The sequence below is a fragment of the Lacerta agilis genome, chromosome 5 (genome assembly GCF_009819535.1).
Source record: "Lacerta agilis isolate rLacAgi1 chromosome 5, rLacAgi1.pri, whole genome shotgun sequence".
Lineage (NCBI taxonomy): Eukaryota > Metazoa > Chordata > Lepidosauria > Squamata > Lacertidae > Lacerta > Lacerta agilis.
Window position 1 is genome coordinate 31,456,250 of NC_046316.1, and position 26,548 is coordinate 31,482,797.

Consider the following 26,548-nt stretch of genomic DNA (forward strand, 5'->3'; position numbering starts at 1 on the left):
ATAAGACAAGATCCAGCCAGTGTTGCAATGGTCTCACATGTTAAACACATGCCTATTAAACATTATAAATCTCGCCTGAAAAATCATGATATTGGAATTCACAAAACATCTGGGATTCACATTGGCTTCTGAGGTCATTACTCTCACTGCTATTACATCTCTCTCTCTCTCTCTCTCTCTCTCTGAAAGCTCCCTCTGCAACAAAAGGAGCTAAGGATAATTAACAGATGTTTGCAGGCTGTAAGCAGCTCACCTCCAATGACCATGCCTGGGAGCATATCTTAACAGCAGATAAATGGCCATTCAGATACAATAAAATAAAACTAGCAAGGAATAGTGAAATGTTTACAAGTGGTCCCATTTAAAATCTTGTCCCCGCCCCCCAACTGGGTGTGCATGGCTCACGATGTTAAATGATGCCCATTACTGCACAGGAAAAGTGTTCCTGCTTAAGCCATGTAAATGGGTAACTTGTCTGTATTCTCTCAGTAGCTATAAAGGCATAATTGAGAATGGTTTGTAAACCCTGGCAGCACACTGTGGAATGAACAGGAGAGATGCAGAGCTCCTCCTAGAAGAACAGCTGTTCAATCTTGTATCTAGCACTTGCCTTCTATAATATACAAGTGCTGGAACATAGACAAGAAACCAATAGCAACCATGTGTCAGATGTTCCTTATAAGTACCATGGCTTCATATTATTTCAGCCAAATAGTAATTAAACTTGTCAAAGTGCAATATCCAGTGGAGCCCTGCAGGCACTAACTCTGCATGAATCGGGTCAAAACAGATAAACAGGAAGCTCCAGCTGCCTCTCACAAGCTGTTCGCCATCATCTTGGATTCCTCTCATCCCAACATTAGTTCTACAAAATAAGAAGGTTCACCTTTGGATATACAAGTATATACAAGGGTTGGTCTGCAGGATTTGTACATGGACACCAATGACTATTTTGGCATCTAATAAAGACCTACAGGTCCACTGGAATAGTATGCTAACCCCTTGACATGCAGCTCCTCTTTCTCTATCTCAGGGGTGATGAACTTGCAGCTATCCAGCTGTTGCGGGAGCCTCATCTGCCCTAGCTAGCATAGCCAATTGTCAGGGATTATGGGATATGTAGTCCAGCATCATCTGCAGGGCCACTTCTCCTTAGGTTTGTTTAGAAACAGGGAGCTTTGAGATGGCAAGGCAAAGAACGGAGAAGAGATTCGCAAAAACCTTGCTGCATATGGCATGCACAGTGCTTGAGAAAACATTATGCAGTGATGATAGCAGTGAAGAATATAACTCTTTCCTGTTATTGTGTCTGCCCTCTATCATGTAATGAAGATTTATAGAGGATTGTTGAGGCTACTCCTCTTCCAGTGACAGAGCTATGGCATGTTTGTGGGATACTGTGCAGATAGCAACGCTTGCATGTACACAATCTGAAATGCCATTGGTAGAACAAGGTCGATGCCAGAGATCTTGACAACAACCTCCTATCATGCTTGCTTGTACAACCAATGGACCTCATCTGTCCTGCTTGGTGAAAATCACTAAGCATACCCAGTGCTCTACTGGATGGTATAAAAGTAACAATTGCAACTGAAGATGGTAGTCACAAACAATCCTATAAATTATGAAGCAGTATTTCACATTTTCGTTTCAGGGATGGTGGGTTGATGGTTGCAACTCAACTCCTGACTATCCTGAATGACATATGGCTTTTCAATGATTTAATTTTTTAAAAGCAGGATCTATATACTGTTTAATCATCAAAACCTAAGTGAGTTACAAAATTTACTAATAAAACTCAGGTGTTCAACACAAGTTTGCCTAAAGGTTTTCAAAATAAAATCAAAGAATTTTTAAAATATGCATTGTAAATCAAGCTACATGTTTAAACACATGCCAAATGCATGTGTCTGGGCAGGCTCCCTTAAAAAACAACAACCCCTTTTTAGTAGGTGCTGAACACAGTACAGCAAAAGCAACTGCCTAATATCAATGGGCAAGGAGTTCCAAAGTGTACTGTAGGTGCCACCCCACTGAAAGTGATGATTCCCTGCAAGTTTGGCAGCAACATTATGTGGCACCTGTAGAAGTGGCGGTTTTACAGTTCACGTCCAGGTTCTGGCCTAAGCACAAGGCAGAGGTATAGTAAACCATAGTACGAGTTGCATCTCTATACCAGCAGAGGGAAATCAACACCACTGAGCTTCCTGGAAGTGTCAGCAACCTGCTACATGTGTCTCCAGCAGACGCTGATTTTATTGGCACAAGTTAGTCTCAGTAATTTCGAAAAACCATGTTCAAAATGTGGCAATAGGGGACTCCCTACATTCTGGGAATGTATACAGCTCTATCCTTTGTAGAGAGGAAGTCACTGGTAGTTGTGCTCAAGCTCTGACGGTGCTGATCACCTTTCAAGAAGGCTGGTGGGAATGTGGACGGCCTTCAGAATGATAATCGTATGACTGCTCTCAAACTGAACACTGTTTGTTTCAGGTGAGCCAAGGAAGATGCTACTGAGCTAAATTCTGATAGAGCCTGTTTATTATCAAACGCTACGGTTGAGCAACAAGCAATACTGATCAGCTGTGAAAGAATTGTTGCCAATTCTCCTTGGCGAGCAATTCGCAGGTTACCCTGACTAAAGTTTTTCAAACCTTTGGGAAAATAAAGAGTAAGATTTTAGACGGCAATAATACAAAGAGGAAAAAAGTTACCTTTGGAGAACAGTTGAAATGCATGCCCGGTACCGGGAGGGTGGTAACGTACATCGTAATACACCGATACAGGTACAGTGTGCCAACTATACAAAAAAAACGCCTGCTAATAATGGACCTGGAGGGAAAAGGGAGGAAATTATGCATCACTTGAAGTTTTTGCAGGATTGTGTTTTCAAGGCAAAATGAGCATGGTGCTCTAGATGCAATTTATGTGCTCTAGGACAATACATAATTCATATTCATTTTGGTAAATAAAACATTCATTTAAAAACAAATGGAAGCTATTATTCTCACTTAGCGGAATAGACCTGAAAAATCAAGACAGCAATGGCAGCAGGGTAATCGGTTCCAAATATTCCCTCCTAACCTGACCAAGAACAGAACTGTGGGCAGAATCATCCAGATATCAGCAGGCTATTGGACAAAGCACACACAGGCTGTAATATGGGATCCAGCTGAGGGGCAGAACCAGTGGCGTGTGGTGAATTTTTGCATAGGGGAACAGTCAGGCCCAGAGGCGCCAGCTTGCAGGGCAGATGACATCACGCACGTGAGCATCAGTCTTCCCTCTGACAGGATGCTGGAGCCCTCCTGTCTCCTTCCCAAAGCTGGGTGGGTTTTGGGAAGGTCGTGGGCAGGCTTTTGGACCCTCTGGAGCATCATGCCTCTCTCCTTAAGCCGGGTAGAAGCTTCCCGGGCTTTGGGAAGGAGATGCCAGGGGAACATTTAGGGGACTAGCCTAGTCTCCCTAGTCCACTGACTGCATGCCACTGGGCAGAACCCGCCTCTCATTCCAGACACTGAGACTCAACAGGCAAAATACAGCCTAGACTCCAAGTGGGTACTTAAATGAATGCCTTTATTCTCCCCATGCCCCCATAAATGAGAGGTTGTCATTTATTCCTTTCGGGAAAGGTGAAGTGCACTGGAGATCCAGTATCACAATACTGCTTCAGAGGAAGGAAACAGGTTTTCATGAACATTGTGCAGAAGCTTCTGTTTCTCCAATACATCAATGTGAACCATTCGTTTCTATGGAAGAAAGAGGCTGAGAGGAGAAAATAGGGAAAACCTAAAGGCTACCCTATTGCCTCAACAGTCCCCCTACCTGTTTGCAGAGACTTAACTTTCTTTCACATAAGCCAATAAAAGGCATCCAAGAGAGAAAATGCCATGTTTATGGGCACCTCTCCTGTTCTGTACAGGCAAATATGACCAATTTTAAGTGCAGCTAGCCAATTATGAAGTATAGCTTCATTCTAGGCCTTTTTGATATCTACGCTAAGCTAGCTTGGAACATAAATAAATATCACAAGACATTAAATGCCAATTATTGCTATTCTTTTAACATTTGGACCTAGTAAGTACTTTATATATTAGAAAAAATATTATGAAACACATTTTGAAGTTTTATTTATAGCCTTAAACGGCATAATTTCAGCTGTACTGGTAGCAAAAGTGTGGTTATAAACAATTCTCATAACATTCCAAACTATCAGTGCATTATAGCCTGTGGAGAATTGTTATTTTTATCTCTTGGGAAGTGAAGATAATGACCTGAGAACAGAGGATATACTCACAGAATGAATATGTGTGTGTGCTTGCGCAAGCACGCACACAATATTGTGTATAATGTACACACACACACACAAATGTGTTTGAGGTGTAATGTAGATAACAATGAACAGGATCCAAAACGGCATGGGGCTTTAGGCAATTTTCTCTTAAGTGCAAACATACACTTCATCACCAAGGCCATATCTCATACTGCTTTTGCAAATCCCCCTCCTGCCTCCCCAGTTTTAAAAGTGTCATGCCATGAGGTAGGGGCTGCTATGCAAAAAGCTTTATTAGATGCACAGAGCTATCTGCATACTGTTATTTGTGCACATGCTATCTACATACTGTTCTTTTGCACATGATATTTTGTGAAATACAATGGAATCTTTCCCTCATAAAACACCAACACATTTTCAAAACTAAACAAACGAACAAAAAATGAACTTGAGGCTTGAGATTGCATTTGTGCAAGCAGCATTCTAGGGGGAAACCATGCTGCAATACTACTATAAAGGGCCCTCATCCTCACGCCCTTTAAAAGCAAGCGTGGTTGTCTTTTTCAGCCAGGGGGCAGCACTGAGAGTTGGCGAACCTTCTGACAGCGGCATGCCAGCAACAGGCATTGCTGAGGGGGCCAATACACACTCACACATGCACGTTTGCTGACATACACCCCCCAGACACACATTCTGATGCCCCACCACCACCATCCCTGGAAGGAAAACTCCCTCCCTCATTACCGAAACCTCTACAGCTTCCTTTTTAATGGTGCTATGCCAGAGAGAGAAGAGGCACTTTTCCAAAGTAAGGTGAGGTGCCCAATTTTGGCAGAGGACAGGCTGGCCGCTATAGGCACTTTCATGGGCCTAATCTGGCCCATGGGTCATAGATGCGCCATGTCTGCTTTAAGTTAGTTAGTTGAAGCTAAGCAGTGTCTCTGGATGGGACACTGCCAGGGACTCCCATGCAAACTGCCTTGAATTGCATGGAAGGAAAGAAACAAAATGAACAAAATGGTCCTTTGATACTAGAAGAGAACAACAGAACGAGTATGGAGAAGCGTCATCATCCTGCAAGGAGAAGGAGGGCTAAATTACCAATGCAAGTGAGAAGTGTTGGGGCTGGTGGGAAACTTCTTTCTAAATAATTACTTACAAGCCAGGTTAACATCTTAGTATAAAAAAAAAATCCTTATACACATTTAACATACAGATTTAATAAAATTACTGTTCTTGCCTCCAACTGGCATTTAGCATGCCTCTCCAACACATTTTACAAGCCAGGCTCATTATTAAAGAAGCAGAGTCAACTTGAAAGAAATAAATCAGCAAACTATAAAAATAAAAGAATATTAGTATCTGGGACTGAATTAAATATTATCAAAATATGCATGTACTTACTTGTATTTTAAGAGCAGCCACTGAATTGCCCAGAGTCCTACAAGGATCAAGCCATTAATTTCACAGATAGAAAAGGCCCATTGAACTCGACTAAAGTGATCAAAAAAAGCGTCTGGTAGGGGCGGATCCACCTCCTTGGGAGGCACTCGTTCGTGGACAACTGAGATTGTCACTGTTGTAAGGACTAGACAGCAAAGTGCATAACAGAAAGCCAAAAGTGTCTTCCCCCATTCCATGGGATACTGAGAACGTTCCGGCTCTGGCATGTGGATTTGTATCATATCCTTCCTGTACCCATTTGGCATCCCGTTTGGTTTGCTTTTGCTGCTGAAACCATTTTCATTGGTGGAGGCCTCCGTACTGATGACCAAGTGGCCATTGGCATGCCCGTTCTTGTGTACCTCAATATGGTGCTCCATTTTCAAAGTCTCTATCATGTCCAGCAGACGTTGGCCATTGTCTGAAGACACACGCGACAAAGGGGGCTTCTTGAAATCCTCCTTCGTTAGGTTAACCAAGTCCTGCCCAGTGAAATTCTTCAATGGCTCACAGTATTCTGGCACAACATCTGACAACCAATCGACCACTTCCTCGCATGACCAGAGTGCGATTTCTTTCATTTCGTCCAAACACTTGCCTGCAGTCTTAAAAATCACTTTTAAACAGGACAGTTGTCACTATTTTTGCTTAACAGGAAGTCCTTCTTTGACTCGCTCATCCTGTCTAAAGATCAGTAGAAACCAGTTTTGCAGGTCAGTGCACAACAGCTTCGAATCGCCTGGTACAGATATTGACATGTGGCATGTAAAAGGAATGTTCACTTCATTTTGCATTTGCCTTTCTACAGTTAAGGGAGAGAAAGAGAGAAATGTAGTTAGAACATTAATTTTTCTTACTGCTGTAAAAGACATGATATTCAGGCAATATTTGCTTTAACAGAATCAGATGCATTTTATTTATTTATTATTTGTACTCACAACCTGCCCTTCACCAAATGGTCCCAGGGAAGATTACCAAAAACAAAACAAAACAAAACACAAAACACAAAATTAAAGCAGCTAAAAAACTGAAATAAGCTAAAACTGTAGTAAAAACTTAAAATAAAAACTATGGAATTAACAAACTGGCACAGAACATCAATTCATCAGGAGGGATAACCCCTACTCAACCAAAGGCCTGGGTAAAAACATATAATGATTTGGGGGAAGGGGGACTCATTCCACAATTTGAAGCTTCTCTTTACTTTCTGCCAGCAAATAATCATGGCCAATGCATGTCTGTGTCATTCTAAACACTTTGAACCAGGGCTGGCATTAACTTTTTGCTATCTGAAGCAGAGAAAAGGGTAACCGGAGCCCCATCCCTTCAATGATCAGAAGCCAACCAGACAGGCAGCTGAATCTTACTTTGACACTAGCAATGGGACATCATCTGATACTACACCTGAGGGCAGCAAGATAGGGGATACAGGATGGCCCCATGGCAAAATTATACTGCATGACCCAAGATGAAGGGATTTGCCCTAAGTGGCAGGGCTTATTCACTGGTGAAATCTCAATGCACCACAGGAAGTTAAGGGATTCCACCAGCGATGCCTTAAAACTAAAAGAGAGGATGAAATTGTCATTCTGATCAATTTCTTTTCGCAAGTGTCGGGGGGGGGGGATCACTCTATTGCGAAGATGGTTTGAGATCATATAAGTACCAACAGGCAACCTCTTGGGAGAATCAGAACACAAAACCTTGGGCTGCAAATCTTAAGCATAACTTTCCTTTAAAGTGAATCACACAGAGAATTAAAGGGCACTTTCAAGTAGAGGTTCTTAGGATGAAAGTGCAAGTCACATTCACCCTTCTCCAAGTCAATGAAGAGAACAAAACACGCAATGAAAACGGGTCCCTAGCCCTACAGTTGGAGTGTGTGTGTGTGTGTGTGTGTGTGAAGAAGCCTGGAAGCATGTGGGCAGTGCATGAAGAACCTCAAACAGCCTACTGTTGCTGAACAGGGCATTTCACATCCACATACAGAGACACATATAACCCTTCTCTCTCTCTGACCCCTGTGCATAAGGCAATATAGTCAGCTTTGTGAATAGTGAGACTTTTAAATACAGTGGAAACTCTGGATGCGAACGGGATCTGTTCCGGAGCCCCGTTCGCAACCTGTCCGTAACATGAAGCGCCGCGTCTGCACGTGACGTGATTCGGCGCTTCTGCGCATGCGCGTGACATCATTTTGCGCGTCTGCACATGCACGAACCCGGAAGTAAACCGTTCCGGTATTTCCTGGTTCGGCGCATTCATAACCCGTGCTGAACGCAACCCACAGTGGCCGTAACACGAGGTATGACTGTATCGAGTTCCCCAAAGCAGCCCCCATAACCACACTGCAAGGGAAAGGACTCCAGAAACTTGCGAGGTTTTCAAAAGGTTCTGTGGCAGAATAAGAAGCTAATTCTTGGGGTTGGGACACCCCCGTGTGTGCAAATCCAAGTCTTTTATGATGGGGTTGTTTGGAATACAGCAGTTCAAAATGAAATCTGTTTCTTTGGGATTAGTTTTGCCTTATGCTGGTTACTTCTCCCTTTAGAACAGCATGCTAGCTGAAAAATGACATCTGGGTAAATAATCTTGGATAAAGCAAAGTATTAACTTCAGTGGAGATACCAAGAGACAAGGGCTTATACAAGGCTAACTTGCTGGCAGAGGAACACTTTAATATTTTTCAAGAATTCAGCAGAGATGTCTGCTTATTAATTGTCTGTACAATCCAAGTAGGTGAAAGGTTGGGTTGAACAGTAAGACATCAGATGAGAGCTTGTGTTTGGAAACTGAGTGGGTGAAAAAAATGGGTGCAGCAATACTGAACCTGTTCCCATATAAATACAGTAGTATGGACTCAGGACACACTTTTACTCAAACTATTGTTTGGAAGTTCATGTAGATTCAAGTAAATAATTTTCAATGCTACATTAAAAAATAATAATCAGACAATACAAAGTAAACATGTTTAACCAAGGAAATTTATAAAGCAGAAGGCAGAAGTTTTCATTTTAAAAATGTGCTTGCTAATGTATGGTCTGATTAACTAGCCCTAATGGCCCAATGTAATTTGTTATTATGATTTTTTTTTGAATATTTATTGAATTTTATAACAAATCATGATACAAATCTCATTCATCATGTTATTTACAATTATTCTCCCTCCCCTCCTCTGGACTTCCCTCAACTCCCCCTCTACTGAGTTATTTAGTTTTACTTATTGTATCCTGATTTTCCTACACAAAAGTAAAATCCCTTATCATTTCTCTGAAATATCTGTTACTCAAATGAAATTGTGAAAGTTTATTCAAATCCTGCCACTGAATCCAGTCCATTCTGTTGTTTCTGCAAATAAACTGTAAATGGTTCCCAGACTCTTTTGAAGTCCTTTTTTGTCCTTCTCTTGTAGTTTATCTGTTAGCTTAGCCAATTCTGCATAGTTCATCAGCTTTTCTTGCCATTGTTCCTTTGATGGTATTTCTTCTGTCTTCCAATATTGTGCAATCAAGATTCTTGCCACTGTTGTAGCATACATAAATAATGTCCATTTTTCTTTTGGTAGCTCTTGATTTGAGATACCTAACAAAAAGGCTTTAGGGTGTTTAACAAAATTCATTTTAAACATTTTTTTCAATTCATTGTATATCATTTCCCAATATTTTTAATGCATTTGCATTCCCACCACATATGATAAAATGTAATTTGGTATCATTATTCTGATGACAGATTCTGCTTTAGGAAATAAAAAATCATGTAGTTACATAACGTCATCTGTATGCACAGCAATGATAGCCAATATGGTGCCTTCCAATGGTTTTGGACTCCAACACCCATCAGCCTCAGCCAGCATGGCTTGTAGCTAGGGATGATGAGTGGTTATAGTCCAACAACATCTGGAGGGCAGTGTGTTGGCTTTTCAAAGAATTAGAGGACAACTCCCTGGTCCAAGGGGCTTATAATCTAGATACTGAAAGAAATAAAAAGCAGAGGAAGAGCAGGGGAATAGAAGCAAGAATAAAGAATGATCAGCGACTAAACCGATTCCTTCCTTTGCTGTAAATACACATGTAGGAATTATTCCTTTCATTATTCATGTTTTGTTTTGTCACTTGCAGGTTTTCCAATTACAGGTACCTATTTATTAGGGTTCTGGGTCTTTTTATATCTGTAAGGAGCTAAAATAATCTCTTCATTGCATTCTGTTAAACTTAAATATTGCACCTGTTTTAAGTTCTCCAGAATTCTGCTTCATTGGTAGCAGTGTAGCACTTGACTGCATAGGCATTAAATAGGCTGTAGTTTACATAAAAGGTTTCATTTCTTATTCTTCCTGCATTTCTGGTTCTACAGTATCTCATGCAACTGGTGAGCACTAGTTCTAAAAATGGCTAGCTTATTTTCTTATGCTTGTTTCCATGCTTGTGCATTTCAGACATTTTTGTATCTATAGCCCAACAGAGTTGCCAAACTGATGTACCCAAAATTGTAGTGGCCTATGTCACATCTCTTCCCCAAAATTTATTTCAATGAAGCATTTTTGGGCATAATCTGTCCATGGTAAAATAAAAAGAATCCGACATGCATAAACCATGCTGTAATCTATCTGCTAGCTCAAACAAAACTCAAATTAATTCTGCAATAGGCTTTACCAATGTTCAAACTATCCCGGGCTGAGCCAATAATGTGCTGACAGCCTGTTATTTCTGTGAATAAGGCTACAGAGCATTAAAAAGACAAAAGGGCAAAAGTGTATGCTTACTGTGAACACAATCAGTGGAAACTTTATTCATTAAAAAAAAATGTTCCAGAGTGTTATTTCTTTGTAGACTACTTTCAAAACAACTGGTCTGTATATGATCTCTTTCAGGAACCCTAGGAGACAAAGACAGGTGCTTGAAGAGTCACAAAGTTTGCTCTGATAGAATCATATAGAGTTGGAAGAGACCACAAGGGCCATCCAGTCCAACCCCCTGCCAAGCAGGAAACACCACCAAAGCATTCCTGACAGATGGCTGCCAAGCCTCTGCTTAAAGATCTCCAAAGAAGGAGACTCCACCACACTCCTTGGCAGCAAATTCCACTGTCGAACAGCTCTTACTGTCAGGAAATTCTTCCTAATGTTTAGGTGGAATCTTCTTTCTTGTAGTTTGAATCCATTGCTCCGTGTCTGCTTCTCTGGAGCAGCAGAAAACAACCTTTCTTCCTCCTCTATATGACATCCTTTTATATATTTGAACATGGCTATCATATCACCCCTTAACCTTCTCTTCTCCAGGCTAAACATACCCAGCTCCCTAAGCCATTCCTCATAAGGCATCGTTTCCAGGCCTTTGACCATTTTGGTTGCCGTCCTCTGGACACGTTCCAGCTTGTCAGTATCCTTCTTGAACTGTGGTGCCCAGAACTGGACACAGTATTCCAGGTGAGGTCTGACCAGAGCGGAATACAGTGGTACTATTACCGGTACTTCCCTTGTTCTAGATGCTATACTCCTATTGATGCAGCCCAGAATTGCATTGGCTTTTTTAGCTGCTGCATCACACTGTTGACTCATGTCAAGTTTAGGGTCTACCAAGACTCCTAGATCCTTTTCACATGTACTGCTCTCAAGCCACGTGTCACCCATTCTGTATTTGCACCTTTCATTTTTTTTACCCAAGTGTAGTACTTTACATTTCTCCCTGTTAAAATTAATCTTGCTTGCTTTCCCTATAACGTTTTCTATTAATTGCTTCATAAATGGCAGCCAAACTAATGTGTGACTTTTCAAAGAGAACTAGTACACTACAATGTAATCTAGTGGTTAAGAGAATGGGTTGTGAATTAGGTTATCAAAAGTGGGGTAGAGAGACTAGATTTTGTGGTGTACTGTACACTAGAATATGATGCAAGCAGCTGTTTTATGTTTTTCATTCAGTTAAAAGCTTTTTTTCTGTCAGAAACCTGGATCCAGTTGTTTCCAAGGTCTTAAATAGGTACTCACAGAAAAGCTAATTTTGGGGAATTAGCAATATTACTGCTGGGAACTTTACTGGCGACAACTGTGCACACACAGAACAGCACTAGCTTTGAATGTGGTGCTTACTACAAGAGATTTGGCAAAGACCAATAAGAACCCGATATTAGTGTGCCTGCTCCACGGAGCCAACAATAACCACACTGTTGTTGCAAGTGTGATATTTATTCATATAAAAAAGGTTTAAAGGTAGTAACGTGACAAAACAAAATTATTCGGAAGCAACAAAATGGCGCTGCAATTTGAAATGCCACTATAGAACTAATGGGTACACAGGCTAGCCCAATGTGTTGCCAGGTCTATATGCTTAGTTACTGTAGCAGAGATAAGACTAGAGATGGAGAGTCACCCAATTTTGAATTGTGAGGGGGAATCCTAAGAGCTTTGCTACAGGAAAAATGAAAGAACCAGGAAGAGAAGGAGCGATGTTAAATGCAATTGTAGAATTTTTTCCTGTCTTATGAGAGCCACAGAACTCTGGAAAAACAGGAAGGTGTCCAAAGATTGAGATGCCATATTTATGCATCAGGTGGTAGGGAAACAACTTAATTTCTTCAAAACTTAAAGGTTCACCTTCACGGACAGGCAAAAGGAATCTTATTGAAGTAGGCCGCAGAATGGCAGCTATCCATCATAATTCCTTTGCAAACCCTTTGGTGGCATCAGCCTCATCTTTTTGCTACCCATTACAACTTGGAGATAACAAGCCAAGGCTGTTATAAGAATTACTGAGATGTTATACGTGAAGCACTTTGAGGACTTTGGGAAATTGCTTTTGAAGTGCAGTTTACAAAAAATATACTACGGCTGCAGTTCAGAGTACATTTATGTTGAACCTTGAAGCAATTCATTACGAAGTAGCCTGCACAGCATTGGGCTGCATAGTGCAAACCTACGTACAATTACTTGTTGGTTTTAGTGGGATTTACTTTCAAATTAAAACGCAGAGCATCTCGCCATCAGAATAAATCTGCAGGGACTCAGAAGCATACATTTATTTTGTGCTTTGCCGCCTTGAAGCATATTATAGATCACTGAAACTCTGCTCCTTCACTTTTGCTGAACTCACTGCAAAAGATGAACAGGGCAAGATGAAGCATTTCACTGCTGGGCAGCAATGCAGTTAGTGAGGTTTTCTTCACTCAGCCACATCACTTTGCCTTAAGAGGAGACATAAGATGCAGTTGCAAATTATTTGCCATTTTTGCTATATTAATTCATCCTGCACTCAGTTCTCACCTGTGGATCCTAGAAACTGTCAGCATGAGACAGTGGCCATACCCTGGGATCGGCTTCAACTGGCTGGTTAAACCAGGTGAGGGTAGCCAATGGGTTTCAAACCCTCAGTGAGTTAGGGACATGCCCTGTATGCAAAGACATACTCTGGCGGATGGAGCGGATGAGACCAATAGTGGGTCCAACAGTCAAGAAGGCAGTTTCTTCACATGCTGTAGAGGGAAGTAAGGGGCAGATGGGGCTCAACCTTTTCCATCTAAGAAAAAGAAAACTCTGATCCTAAATCTATGCTGCCTTGTGGGATATCTTCAGGAGAAGACAAACCTAAGGGGTAAACCATGGGTAGCCAAACTAAGGCCCGGGGGCCGGATCCGGCCCAATCGCCTTCTAAATCTGACCTGCAAACGGTCCAGAAATCAGCATGTTTTTACATGAGTAGAATGTGTCCTTTTATTTAAAAGGCATCTCTGGGTTATTTGTGGGGCATAGGAATTCGTTCATTTTTGTCTTTCAAAATATAGTCCGGCCTCCCACAAGGTCTGAGGGACAGTGGACCGGCCCCCTGCTGAAAAAGTTTGCTGACCCCTGGAGTAAACCCTACACAGATCTGGAGTGGACTCCCTAAGACAGTTGGATGGTGCCTTGTAACCTCCTTCCGGCAACTCCTGCAACCAGACTGGTACCAAACATATTGCTCTGCTTTGCTTTCGACCACATCAGTGAGGCTGGGGGTATTGTCATCTGACAGCCTAGGACTTCCATATACACCACCCAGGCTTGCACCCTGGAGAGGTCACTTTGTTGTGGCTAACGCAGCAGTTTGACTTCACCCTCGGAGATGCACTCAAATGTATCTTGAGACAGACGGATGCCAACTATAACATTACCAATTTCCTTGACAGTTTATTGCGAAGCTAAAGGAGTTTGCGATACAAAAGAGTGAGTCACTGTAATAACACTAAACTGTCAGCCTAAACCAAAGAGGTGATTCAGAAAAACCATGGCAAGCAAAACAAACTTCCTACTTTTTTACAACCCAATCAGCAAATTTTCCACCCTCTGCAGTTTTAAAATGCAATGCAAGTAATTTTAAAATACTAACTGAAAATTTTCTTCACCGTAAGTATCCATAACAGTATCTGAATTTGTCATTTTAAATACCCTTCCAAGAAGGAGAGTGTTTTAAAATATTTACCCCAAGAACCAGGTGAGACAGAGTTGAAGAAGAGAGAGACTGACTGCTATTGATTTACTATCTATTTAAGTCAAGGTTGAATGAGAATTTGAACTGAGCTCTAAAACTACCTATTTTTCTACTCAACCCACTTGGCTCTTATGCATTTAATGCCTGGGATTGCATTGCGAGGGCAAACACAAAATAACAAACCCAACAAAGGAGTTTTAAGTAAAAACCTAAATGACATTGGCTTGATCTTTAAATGCACGTATGCATTACCTGGTGTATATGCACTGGACAAAAAAAAAAATGAGGGGAGAAGAATGCTGTCTTCTACCACAAACGTGAAGTCTACTTAAGGGTACAAGTACCCGGTATGTAGAAAAAGGCAACATTTTCTTCAGGACTCCTATTCAGATAGCTCTCTTATATCAAAACCTGACAAAATTGTCCAGTTATTGGTGAACCAAAAGTAGCACAAAATAGTCACACTGCCTTTGCCACCATCATTCCCCTAATCCTTATCTTAAAATTCCCAAGGGAATTTTACCTATACAGTATGAAACTTCTTCATCTCAAACCCACATGCCTAAAACTATTCCATCACACCACTGTTCTGTCTGTAGCTTATGATGTAGCCCTGCCCCTAACGCATAGTTTCTATGGCTACATTACCTTGTAACATATTGGGACATGGTTTTTGTTTTATATACACAGTGTATATAAATTCACAATGTATGTGGGATTACATGAAAGGTTCAGTTCAAAATACAAAGTATCTGTTGGTGGTTGTCACATAAGACTAGCCTGGGAAAAGTGAGTTCTTTTTATACTGTACTGAGCTAGAGGAATTGTAAAACCTCGCTTCTAATTGGCCTGCCGGGTGGAAATTCTGGATCATTCGCCGCACAGGAAAAGCGGTCTTATGAGGGGAGAGAAATCCTATGCCACTCAAATCTGACTGACTGAAGTGTGGGCTGGCAGGAACATAAGCAGGCTGGCTCTACCACTGTTCGGAGCGTGTTGACCAAAAGGAGAGGAAAAAAGAAGCAGCTGGGATGGAAGACAGAAGGCTTCTGGACGGACAGGAGGCTACTGAGGCAAGGGAAAACCAGGAAGTATGGTCTTCCCCCAAAAGAGCTGATTCACTGGCTCATGCCAAAGATTAGCAGAGAAACCATGAAAAGTCTGTGAGCAGTGAAGGGAGAGTTTATAGCAAGGAAGCTTCTGGAGCTGAACAGAGAGAAAAATTCCTGCAAGCCTGGCTGATACAAAAACCAGCAGAAGCCCTCTGCACCCGATAGTGGTGATAGCTGCATGCCTGAGGAAAAGAGACTGTGGATAATTGGCACTTTCAGGAACTGCGTTTTACAAATCCATCTTAATTCGATTTCTGTATTTGAAAGCAACTGTCATTATAACAGTGTCATTATAAAAGCAAGCATTAGTGACCAATCTAACTGCAGTATTGCCCTTATTTTACCCCTGCAGGTGGTAATAAATAAATAACATTTTGTTGTTTTGATTTGCTTACAAAGCGTGCTTGGCTACTGGGTTAACATGTCTGTAAACAGTAAAGCATAGATCACATGGTGGCAGCGCTTAAAGGGTTTTGAAACATACAATAATGGTGGGAGTAAAACAGAAACCGTTTCATACACCTGATGAATCAACAGGGAGAAATAGAGGCTGGTTCTGCGCATATAAGAGGAAGTAATTCTCCATTGCAGAGCATTATAGCGTGGCTGAATGGACCCTTATGATAAGAGAAGGTGGAGCTACACTAACAACACACTGCAGCCCTCAGCAAAATAACTTTGTAGGCTAGCGTGCATGAGAAAAACAGGCTGAATATTGCTATCATATCTTAACACTTGTACAGTATAAGTAAAAAAACAAAAACAAAAAAACTAGCAATGCCAGTTTCCCAACAACTTCAGGGTATGATTATTTTCCTACCTAGTGTAAGAAAACAAGTGTTAAATGGTTCCAAAAAGTTAGCCACACTACTTTAATTATGTTTTTCAACAGGAGACACTCTCCAGAATTAAGACAAGTCACCTAATACCCATTCTAACCACAATTTGAAAAGCACTAACAGGCTGCTAGGTCTTACCATTCATGCTAGAGCAACAATCCAGAAAGCACCAGTGGTTTTGACCTACTAGAGAGTTTCCACTTGAATTTCTAAAGCAGCTTACCATGGACCTGGGGCGAGGGGCAGGAGGAAAAAAGACAAGGGAAGGAGAGCGGCAGGGAGGGAGGGGGGAGAGAGAGAGAGAAAGAGAGAAAGAGAGAGAGAGAGAGAGAGAGAGAGAGAGCTGATGTTACTGCTTGAGGGGAGGAGTGTGTGTGTCTGCTAGCTAGTCACATTGTTCTCTGGATTGTGGCCAGGACTTGAGCTTAGTTTTGCAGCTTAGAATTGTTTGAATTGTGTGCTTTTACGTAACTTGAAGCTGGTCCTGAACAAATATTATGGTTTTGACCAGTTATACTATCTTTATTTCCTACTCACGTGGAACTGCAGTGATTTCAAAGCGTCACCACATATGTTGAAGATACTGGCGCAGGAGCAGATGTTAGTCATGTGGACAGTAAGGGAGGAGGTGCAGAAGGGCAGACTGTGTGGTGCTTCTCTGGGGCAACAACTATGGCTGCTTCTAATTACATCACTGCCCACAAGTTATCCTGAAGACATTGCCCTGTAGGTTTCTGGGAGAGGTATTTGAAATGCTAAAGATTAAGAACATAGCACAGCCTATTTCCACTCTCTTTAAAAACAACAACAACAACAACAACAACAACAACAACAACAACAACCTGAGACTTCAGATTTGTCCTGGCTCTGTTAACTTTAGCATAATATTTTATGTGAACCTGAATAGTTTTGCTCTCCCCCCCCCCAACCTTCAGCCTCCAATGTGTTGGCCCCACAGTGACCAAGTGTCCTACACAACAGATGACAGTCCTCTGTTGGGAGGGCTGTCCAGTCCAAGTCCAGTTTGGATAACTTTCAAAGGGAAGAGCAAAGACCCTGAACTTTCCCATTAACAGCTAACATCAGGACATCAGACAGAGAAAGACACACTGGTCACCTGTTCACAGTCTTATTATTTGCTATTGGCAAGGTATATAATATTTCCACGTATAGTAATTCTTTCTAAATTTGTACATATACCTGTAAATTAGCACATGTACATTTTACATAGTTCTGCGCCCTCTTTTGACTTTTTGAGGATGCATTTCTTCCTTTTCATGGCAACACAGAAGGAAAGGTTCACCCTACATCAAGCTCAACCAGCACAGTCCCCACTCATCACAGAGGATCCACATTCTGCATGCACTCCTATCTGAAAAAGTGTTAAATCTTTTAAGACCATTTTACTAAGGCTACCTCACCTCATGATCTCACCTTATGTTCAACCAGCCCAGTACTCAAGCCTTCTTCAAAACATGAGCAAGATCTCTAAAATGTTTGGGGAAAGCAAATTTACTATGATTTTATCTAAAGTTACATTCAACGTCTATTGATATTTTTAGTGTTTCTAGATGGAGATTTTGCCTGTTACTCATAAAGCAGCGAACGCTGAATAGCATTTTTTTCTGCAACATTTTCTATTCAGCAAGACACCATGCAAAAACGTAATAGACTCAAGGCACTTTGGAGTACTAAAACTGCATTCGCTAGTGCTCATTTCACTTACAAACTATATGTAGCTGCCGTAAGTGGAGAATTCCCATCAGGAATTGCTAATACTACCTAAATTGTTGAGACAATGAACCTCATACACTAGTTTGAAGTTCACAGACTGTGAGCCATTGCTAAGGTGTTGGCCGTTCCTCGCATCCCAACACCTATACTGCATTTTAAGATACTAAAAATACAATTGTGCCATGCCATAATCCTATTATGCTGTGAGTCACCAAGTGACTATTAAAAACACAGCACAGTCCTAAGCAAGTTAACTACTAAAGTATTAGGGCACCCTTGGCTGGAATCCTTTATACAGAGATTACAGCTGACCCAGATAATGAAGACAGCTTTGTTACGGAAACTTGGGTGAAAGAAACACGTCAACAAAAGTGCCCATTAAACAGCCAGTACAATGGACCCTGAAACCTGTCAGCTTTTGAAATTGCCCACTATTGTAATGATACAGAAAGTGCACCCTAAAGAGAAACACTGATAGCAACTTCTATATTATAAAACATGCAATGGTATAGAACAATATTGTTAATTCTTAACTAGGTTTTAATTTGCTTTTCAATTTATCACAATTTCTAAGCAACCCATCGGGACGTCCACACAGTGAAATACAACACCACAATCATTATCCCTATTTCAAGTGAGAAAATTTGGTTCCTTGTTTTCTTTAACCGCTGCCTTTGCCATGTGCAAGTAAGTGCAAAGAGGCACTTTGGCAGACTGGCTTCAGAGTGCTCACATTTGAGAACTGCTACTTCCCTGCCTATTTCACAGCCTTAGTGAGAACTCCCCCATGCTGTGTGATCAGAGAGTAAGGGGAGGCTACGATTACATGAAATCATAAGGAAAAAGAAAAGAGTTGGAACTTCTCTGAAAGTCACACAGAAAGCAGCAACGCCACAGCAGACCAAATCATACATGCCTAGATAAAGCTCTTAAATAAAACACTCACGTTTCCCCCCCTGCAGCTGCATTTCTCCATACAATGTGTACAAAGCGGCACATCAGTAGTTTTAAGAAAAAGAGGAGGTGGAGAAGACCTTACTGAGGAATTCGGTTCATCTGGAGGAAGCCTGTAACTTATGTGGGAGGAACTATGTACCGTTAGAGAGAACTTTAAGCCTATCGCAGTTCACAAATGCTGGATTTATTTCACTGCAGCTTTCACAGATCAGAGAATGAGGATGGGTGTGCCAAGAGAATGTAGATTACATGGTATGTTGGGTGTGGTGGTATTCAGCTCAGTTTTCCAGTGCTTAAAAATGTTGGGGCAATTTTAGGATTAAAATATATTGGTTTTAATTTCTTTCTTGCTCCTGAAAAGTATCTACAAACTAGATAATTAAAGCTGAGTTACAAAACTCCAGGTTTGAGTATCTTATGTATATTAACGCGGCAATCCAAAATTCATTCCAATTCATACCTATATACCGGTAAGTGTTTGCAGATACTAAAGTTGCAAATTGAAAACACAAGTCAGTTACTGTAAAGAAAGCCTTTGTTTTGATTGGTTTTACAAACAAAGCTAATTCTGTTAAGAAGGGTGCAAAATCACAGAGAGTGGAGTTTAGGGGGGGGGGAACGGCAAAAAGGCAATCCTATTTTTACCAAATTACTCTGTCAAAATATCAAACGATTACAGGAAAAAGGAGGTTTCTAAAATTGAACTTTTAAACCCAAATTCCCTTAACAGAGACACATTGGAGGTCAATGGATTGTACTGTGGTATTTTGATCTTTTGGACAGTATAAGCACTTACAGACCACTTCATATTGTAATACTACTAGTTGCAGTTGCTACCTGCTACTAGTTAACACCTGTAACGAAGTCTGACTGCCAATGTTCCTTTACCACTACTGATACACACTTTCCGCTGGTCTTAGAAACACTTCTCCAATGCAACACTCCAGATATAACAGCTGTCCCCAATAACTACTGTGGTTCCCAGGCATGACCCATCCCATTTCACCACTTGAGGCGAAACAGGAATTACCGGTACCACCTGCTGCCCCCTCCTGCTTTCCCACCACAATTGAAATGTCCCAGCTCTCACTGGGGTGTTCCTCAAAGCGTTGCCACTCAGCTTCACCACCTTGGGTGAGGGAAGACTAGCAGCAATGCTGCATGCTGGAATGCCTTCCTCTTGCCAGCAAGAAGGGGCGTTCTAGCAGCAGTGGAAGTGGTGAGGTGGGCGGAGTTCTGCCTCTTGTGCTTTGACCACCTGAAGCAGGTGGTTCTGCTCAAGTAAACATTCTCAACGGAAGTTACCACGGTTGGTAGCATACCAATGGTGCAACAACTACTGCTAAAAATATTAGCACTTATGAGATTCAGCAGAAGAGGTAAGAAAGAGCAAGAGTCAAGAAGTAAAAACACACACACACACACACACACACACACACACACACGGTGTAAATAATCAAAGTGCCAGCACATGTTCCTGAATAAGAATGAAAAAACTGCAAGTAAAAGCACACACACAAAGGTAGAAATTGTTCCATGTGTGGTCAGAGAGAATATCAAAGCAACTTCAGCCACGCAACAAATAACTAACATTCATAGAAAATCATTTCGTATGGTAACATGGGAGAAGGAATAAACCAGCTCTACAAGTATTCAACTACAATTCAGTGCACGTCTATAGAAAAGTAAGCCCCATTGACTTTAATGGGGTAATGTAAGTATGCACAGTAGGGCTGGGCGATACCAGCTTTTCAACATCGCAGTGTATCGCCTGCCAAACATTGCAGTTTGGCAATATACCGCAATGCTGAAAAGCAAGATGCATTGGCCTCTGCCCGCGAGACATCAGGTGAAACTGCCCCAGCTCTTACCTCGAGAGCTGAGGCGGTCTCACCCAGGCTCACAGGCTGGGACAATGAAGCTTGTTTGTGCCTCTCAGCTGTGGGGAGGGAACATTCTCCCCCCCCCCAGCTGAGACAGCCCCGGTGCTCTTGCCACTTGCACGTGAACACATCGGGGCTCCTTTAAATGCTCGCTGCAGGGAGCAGCAACCACACTCCCCTCAGTCAAGCAGTCTAAAGATGCAGAGGGAGGAGCAAGCTCTATCCACACCTAGCAGATACAGCTTGTTTCTTCCTCTCCGTCGTGTGTGGGCAGAGTGGGATGGCGGCTTCACTCAGCGATATATTGCTGGTGAAACCACAAACGCTCCTGAGTCCCTCTACTAGCAGTGCCTGCTGGAGGAAGGCACTCTTGAAATGCAATGTCACAAAAATTAAACGAAAGTGTAAAATTAATTCTCGAATCAAAGTAAGAAGGAGAAATAATGGAAGTGTACTTGCTGAGTTTTAACATTTCCCACGCAAAATGCAGTTCAAGTCTGCGCAGGATTAAACAGAAAGGTCAGACATTGCCTCTTTCTCCTGCCTCAGTGCCACTACCTTTCCATAAGAATTGCCATCTACATCACCAATGCAGAACGTGTGTTATGTGGACTGTGGACAGGACAAAGGTCAAAAGATTAGCCATGCTAAAAAGATTTATATTCTCCCCCCCCCCTAGAGTTTATGTTCTAAGAATAATGCTGGTCATTGACCGTAATAATGAGATTGATTGATGAAGGCAGAAAGATTAGCAAATTCTACATGTGGTATAAGCTTCTTTGCACTCTCTGAACCTCAAAAGCATGGAGTACATTCTGCAATCTCGTATCAGATATAGATCTCAGAGTGGTTACTTACAGTTCATGGGCCAGCTCAGGAGTAGCTAACATAGTGCTGAACTACAATATTCCTGATTTGCCATGCTGGCTGAGACAGCAGCATTACAGCTGAACAGCAACCTTGCTTTAAATATGCTATTCCCTCTTATTTTTCTTTCCATGAAAAAGAAAGTAACGAGGGAATAGTAAAAGTTCAGCCACATCCACACTGTCAATAAAGAATCTATGGAAGTAAACTGTAAAGTGGCAAACTTGTTTCAGGACATGCAGGAGTATCAGCGGGGGGGGGGGGGGGAGAGACACCTCAACAACTTTGCTGAAGCCTCCCCCGTAGAAGCTCAACAAATGTGGGTGTTCCTCCCTCCAAAAAGCTCAACAACTTTGGGCCTTATATCTTATATCCCACATTGTTAGTTAAGCTGATGTTACTTCATGTGCTCACCAAATGAGTTTTAGTACTGCAGCCTGTGTTTGCACACACACAGAGAGATGTCTGTATGTGGGAGAGATTTGGTGGTGCTTGCAAAAGTACATGGGAGAGGTGAAAGAAAGAATGCAAGAGATTTTACCTTCAGGGGGAGACTGATGCTGTACAGTGATAACTGCAAGTTGTTGGTTTTTTTAAAAAGGAATTTATTAGCATTTCTCAGGAATGCAAACTTTCTGGTTTTGCCAAAATCCAGAGATCCCTTCCCTCTAGACTTTACAACAAAACACGTTTCACATGCTTAAAAAAACAAACAAACAAACAAAAACTTGGCTTCAAAGTTTCCCTAGATATTGAAAATGAAAGGATCACTTACACTTGAACCAAACTACATTGCAATTTCACTTTCAAAGTATTTGTAAAAACCAACTGGGTAGTATGAACTTTGAAGGTGAAAAAAATATACAGTCGTACCTTGGTTTTCAAATGCCTTTTGAGTCGAACGTTTTGGCTCCCGAACGTCACAAACCCGGAAGTGACTGTTCCGGTTTCCAAACTATTTTTGGACCCCGAACATCCAACAGGGCTTCTGACTGGCTGCAGGAACTTCCTGCAGCCAATCAGAAGCCATGCTTTGGTTTTTGAACGTTTTGGAAGTCAAACAGACTTCCGGAATGGATTCCGTTCGACTTCCAAGGTACGACTGTATATTATAAATGCACACTTAAAAAAAGATAAATACTATAAAATGTGCAAAATAGCCAGATTAAGATTTGAACTTCGCAAGGTGCTTTTAGACAACTCTTGCATAGTACTAATACATATATCTATATTATTCCCTAAACTGGCTATTGTAACACCCTAGCAGGAACAAATTTAACATCTTAAGTATATGACATCAGAGTTTTCTTCCATGCAATTAAAGCTTTTTATTTTATCATGAACAGTACAAACAAGTATTTGAAACAAATATTTAATCAGATGTCACAAATGGTGGGGAAAACCTCTTCTTAATTCAGAAACATGGCCTCTGAAAGAATCTACTCAACCTGTGCAGATAGTTGGTGACTTGAAACTGGCCTAAAAAGACATGCCTGCACGAATTAAACAGCAACAGTCTTTTTCTCTCTGGTATGATATTTTACACATGTACTTTTTTTAAAAAATAAAGAAATGGAACTGCCTTACCTATCTTGCTCCTTGAAGTCATAGTGTCACCCATCCTTTCAATTTGTTGCTGTCTTGGCTTTCATTTGTCTCCTACCAAGCAAGAAGAACTTTTTCACTAATTTCTCACTCAATGACATTGTTTCATATATATTTTTCTTACATACATTCTATAATACCAGGAAATACAAATTTAATTTTGCAAACATGTGTTTGGTTGCTGCTGGAATTCTCCTCATATACCCCACCCACCCACAATCTTGAGGATTGGACGAAAGTCCAATGTATATTTTATTGGTCTCATTTTTATTCCTGGGCAGCACTACAAATGTCCTCTTTCCCAAACCAATACTTGTTTGGAACTCACATCGCAGCATTCCTGTGCCTCTGTGCCGGTTGCTGTGATATTAGGAGGCAAAGGGGAGTTAAAACAGTATCTGTGCCAAATTTCAACTACCTCGATCACTTTTCAGCAAGTGAATGAAGATCAAGCTTCATCACACAGAGACACTTGAAAGTCAACGTTCACGAACAATTCCAGGTTCGTGAACAATGTTCACAAACAGGTATAACACAACTGTAACTGTAGTGCAGTTAAGGAAAATCAGAAAACAAACTACTTTATTGAAACTACAACATCTCATTAATAAATATATGCACATGCATATATCTAGTGACAGCCAGACAAAGCACTTGTAGGCGGCCAGCACCAAGGTCTGAGGTGAAAATTCCTTGCTTGCTTGTCCTGTCCCTGTTTGCAAGCCAAACAAGTACATTCTTTGACCCACTGAGATACAGGGCGCCAGAATGCAACAAGACCAACCTTATACATCTTGAGAAGAATGTAGCTATGCTGGAAGAATTTGACCAGCTTCCAGGAACAGAAACAGATGCTGTTTCAAACTAAGAACAGCAGGAACAGGCGCACACATTGCTACACAAGTGTGGAGTGGTGGTCAGAGTGCTAGATTTCAGTGTGAGGAAACCCAGGTTAAAGAGCTTTACTCAGCTGCAATATTTACGGAATGTCTAGGGCAAGTCACTGTTCTCTCTGCTTTATCCCACCTCTCTGGGATAAAGATCCTTGAATCAGCTGGCTATGTATAATAAAAAATGGTTACATCCTGATTTTATTTGAGATGCCTAGTCTCAGCAGCACATTTCTCAACAATTGTATACTATGAATTGCGTAGTTACTTTTATTGGTTTCTAAAGATACAGAATAAGGATTTCTGCAAGCCACCTAAGAGGATGTTGGGCCTTTCGAATTCAGCTATTTTCAGTGCTTTGGAACGAGATCAGATCAGTGATCTTCTTGTATGATAGGCTACCAATAACTGCACAGGGTATACCATGTGCATTATATGCATAGAGTTTCTCTTATACTCCCCATCCTCATGCTGTCAACAAACCAGGAAAAGAAGCCAGGACAGACATTTGAATGCAACAGGGAACAGCAGCTTAATACAAACTAGAAGGGGTGAGGTATAGAAGCACTCAGCCCAAACATTAACTCCCAGCTTCATAAATCACGGTTTGTGATGCAAAATGAGAATGGACTTGAAATAATAGGATTTACATAGCATGTAGAAAAGCATTTTGCAACACATGAAGAACCATATTAGAAGTTTATATTTTTTAAAAGAACAAAAAAAACCTGCAGGACTGCAGCTAACTTACCATATTATTTTATAAACTGTTTAACAAAGGACAAATGCCAAGTTTTAGTGGGTGAGGGGTGCATGTGCGTACTTTACAATAGTCTGATCTAGAATTATAAAAACCCTGGAAAGTGTTTGACTGATTACATGCACAGTAACCACAGTTGGGTCTCTCTTTTAAAAAAACCAAAAAACCCTCTTCAACCTTTTCAGCATTTCTGCCATCTTTAACAGTAAGAACTAGAATCTTTAAATAAACACACAGCAGATGGTATTCTCGGGTCTGACCAAAAAACAAAACAAAAGTGCATTGCTGTCACTTTTCTACATTCAGCCTGCCTCAGCCTTCTTAAGCCAAAAGGGTGTTTCCCCAAATGCTTTGCTGTGGCAACAGCTTCAAAACAAAAACAGTTGCATTGTGCAGCCATTAATAATTTGCAATATTCAACAGCAACAGTTTCAGTTCTTCCCCAAAATGAATCATAACATAATACTTTCAAGTCAGTCATTTCCATGTCAGTATCTGTTGCCATAGTGGCAGACAAATGCCACCTTTATTACCTTACCCAAAATCTTATGATGAAGCAGTGAACTTTTACAAATTCACCTTCTAAAGTTGCATCTAAAACACTGAGCAGGTCTCCACAGAAGCTATTAAATATGCTCATTTTGAGAAATGTTTGTTAAGATTCATGTTAATCAAGTACAATAAATCCCAAGAGATATATGTGTTTTCCTCTGCTGTCCTTGGCAATTATCCAAAGTTCTTAAAAAAAAAATATGAAAAACCTCCAGAAAGAGTTGTGATCATTTTCCAAGACAACTCAAGGCTTATAAAATGTGTTCCTCCATGCACAACAGATCTTGCATCTCCTAAAACAACCTCCCTGCTGGCCCCTCCAAACACCCCACCTTCCAACTGGTTACTGGCATGTAGAAATGGGAGCACCTCTTCATCCCTCTAGTGTTTGGTTATACTAAGGAGAAAGGCACTTTGGGTGTCATAGTTCATAAATATCAAGGGCATCTGGTCCAATGTGCTGGAGATGGAGGATGGGGATAGATCTTCCTTCCCAAATCCCTATATATCACCAGGGTGAGGAGGGGGGGAGAGAAAGGTGGGCAAGGAATTTAATCTGAGCCTGAAATGAATCAGATAACTTGTAAGGCTCACCTCCACCTTCAGGTAGGCTTTTTTAGGAGCCATCAAAGTTATTCTCAAAGTTCTTGACCTGGGAGAACTTTACCAGCAATCTTCAGTGATTTCCTTGAAGCTTGGTAGTCCAGGTGCCATCAAATCTTTCTGTTAACCTACAACTTAACTGCAGGCTTAGCCACATTATTTATTTATTAAAAGTACACCCTGCCCTTCCAACAGCATGCTCACAGACAGCTTAGTAAATTGTGAAAAGGAAATAACACAGACGAGTATCGAATTAATAAAATTCACACTGGAGGAGGTGCCGCTTTTCCCGCTTGAAGAGGTTTCCCTACTGAGGAGGTGTTGGGGTTCTCGGTACATCGACAAGACCTCCCGCCCTGCCGAGGGCAGTTCCCTGACTTGTAGCTACACCAGGAATTGAGAGCTTTATTGATTTGAGTACCCCTGGAACTGAAAAATGTGGTTTTCAACAACGGTGAAGAGATGATCACACTACGAATAGTGGCAGTTAAAGAAACATACATATCACGTGTTACGGGGCAGTGGTCTGCCAACTTTGTCGTATTGCGGAACACACTGCTAGTTCTTTGGG

General features: G+C 41.3%; 1 protein-coding gene across 8 annotated transcripts in view; it reads right to left on the reverse strand.

Annotated features, from left to right (window-relative positions):
• The window catches only part of SGMS1 (sphingomyelin synthase 1), an 83,454-nt gene that overhangs the window by 16,026 nt on the left and 40,880 nt on the right, over positions 1–26,548 (reverse strand). For 5 of the 8 annotated variants that reach the window (XM_033149174.1, XM_033149170.1, XM_033149171.1 and 2 more), the window contains 3 exons: positions 23,155–23,226; positions 5,678–6,518; positions 2,715–2,832 (listed from right to left, as the gene is read on the reverse strand). In XM_033149174.1, coding sequence (XP_033005065.1) covers positions 2,715–2,832; positions 5,678–6,297 — 738 coding nt within the window. In that variant the 5' untranslated portion in view covers positions 6,298–6,518; positions 23,155–23,226. The remainder of the gene's footprint in view (positions 1–2,714; positions 2,833–5,677; positions 6,519–23,154; positions 23,227–26,548) is intronic. The other 3 variants (XM_033149176.1, XM_033149177.1, XM_033149178.1) reach the window with 1 other exon arrangement.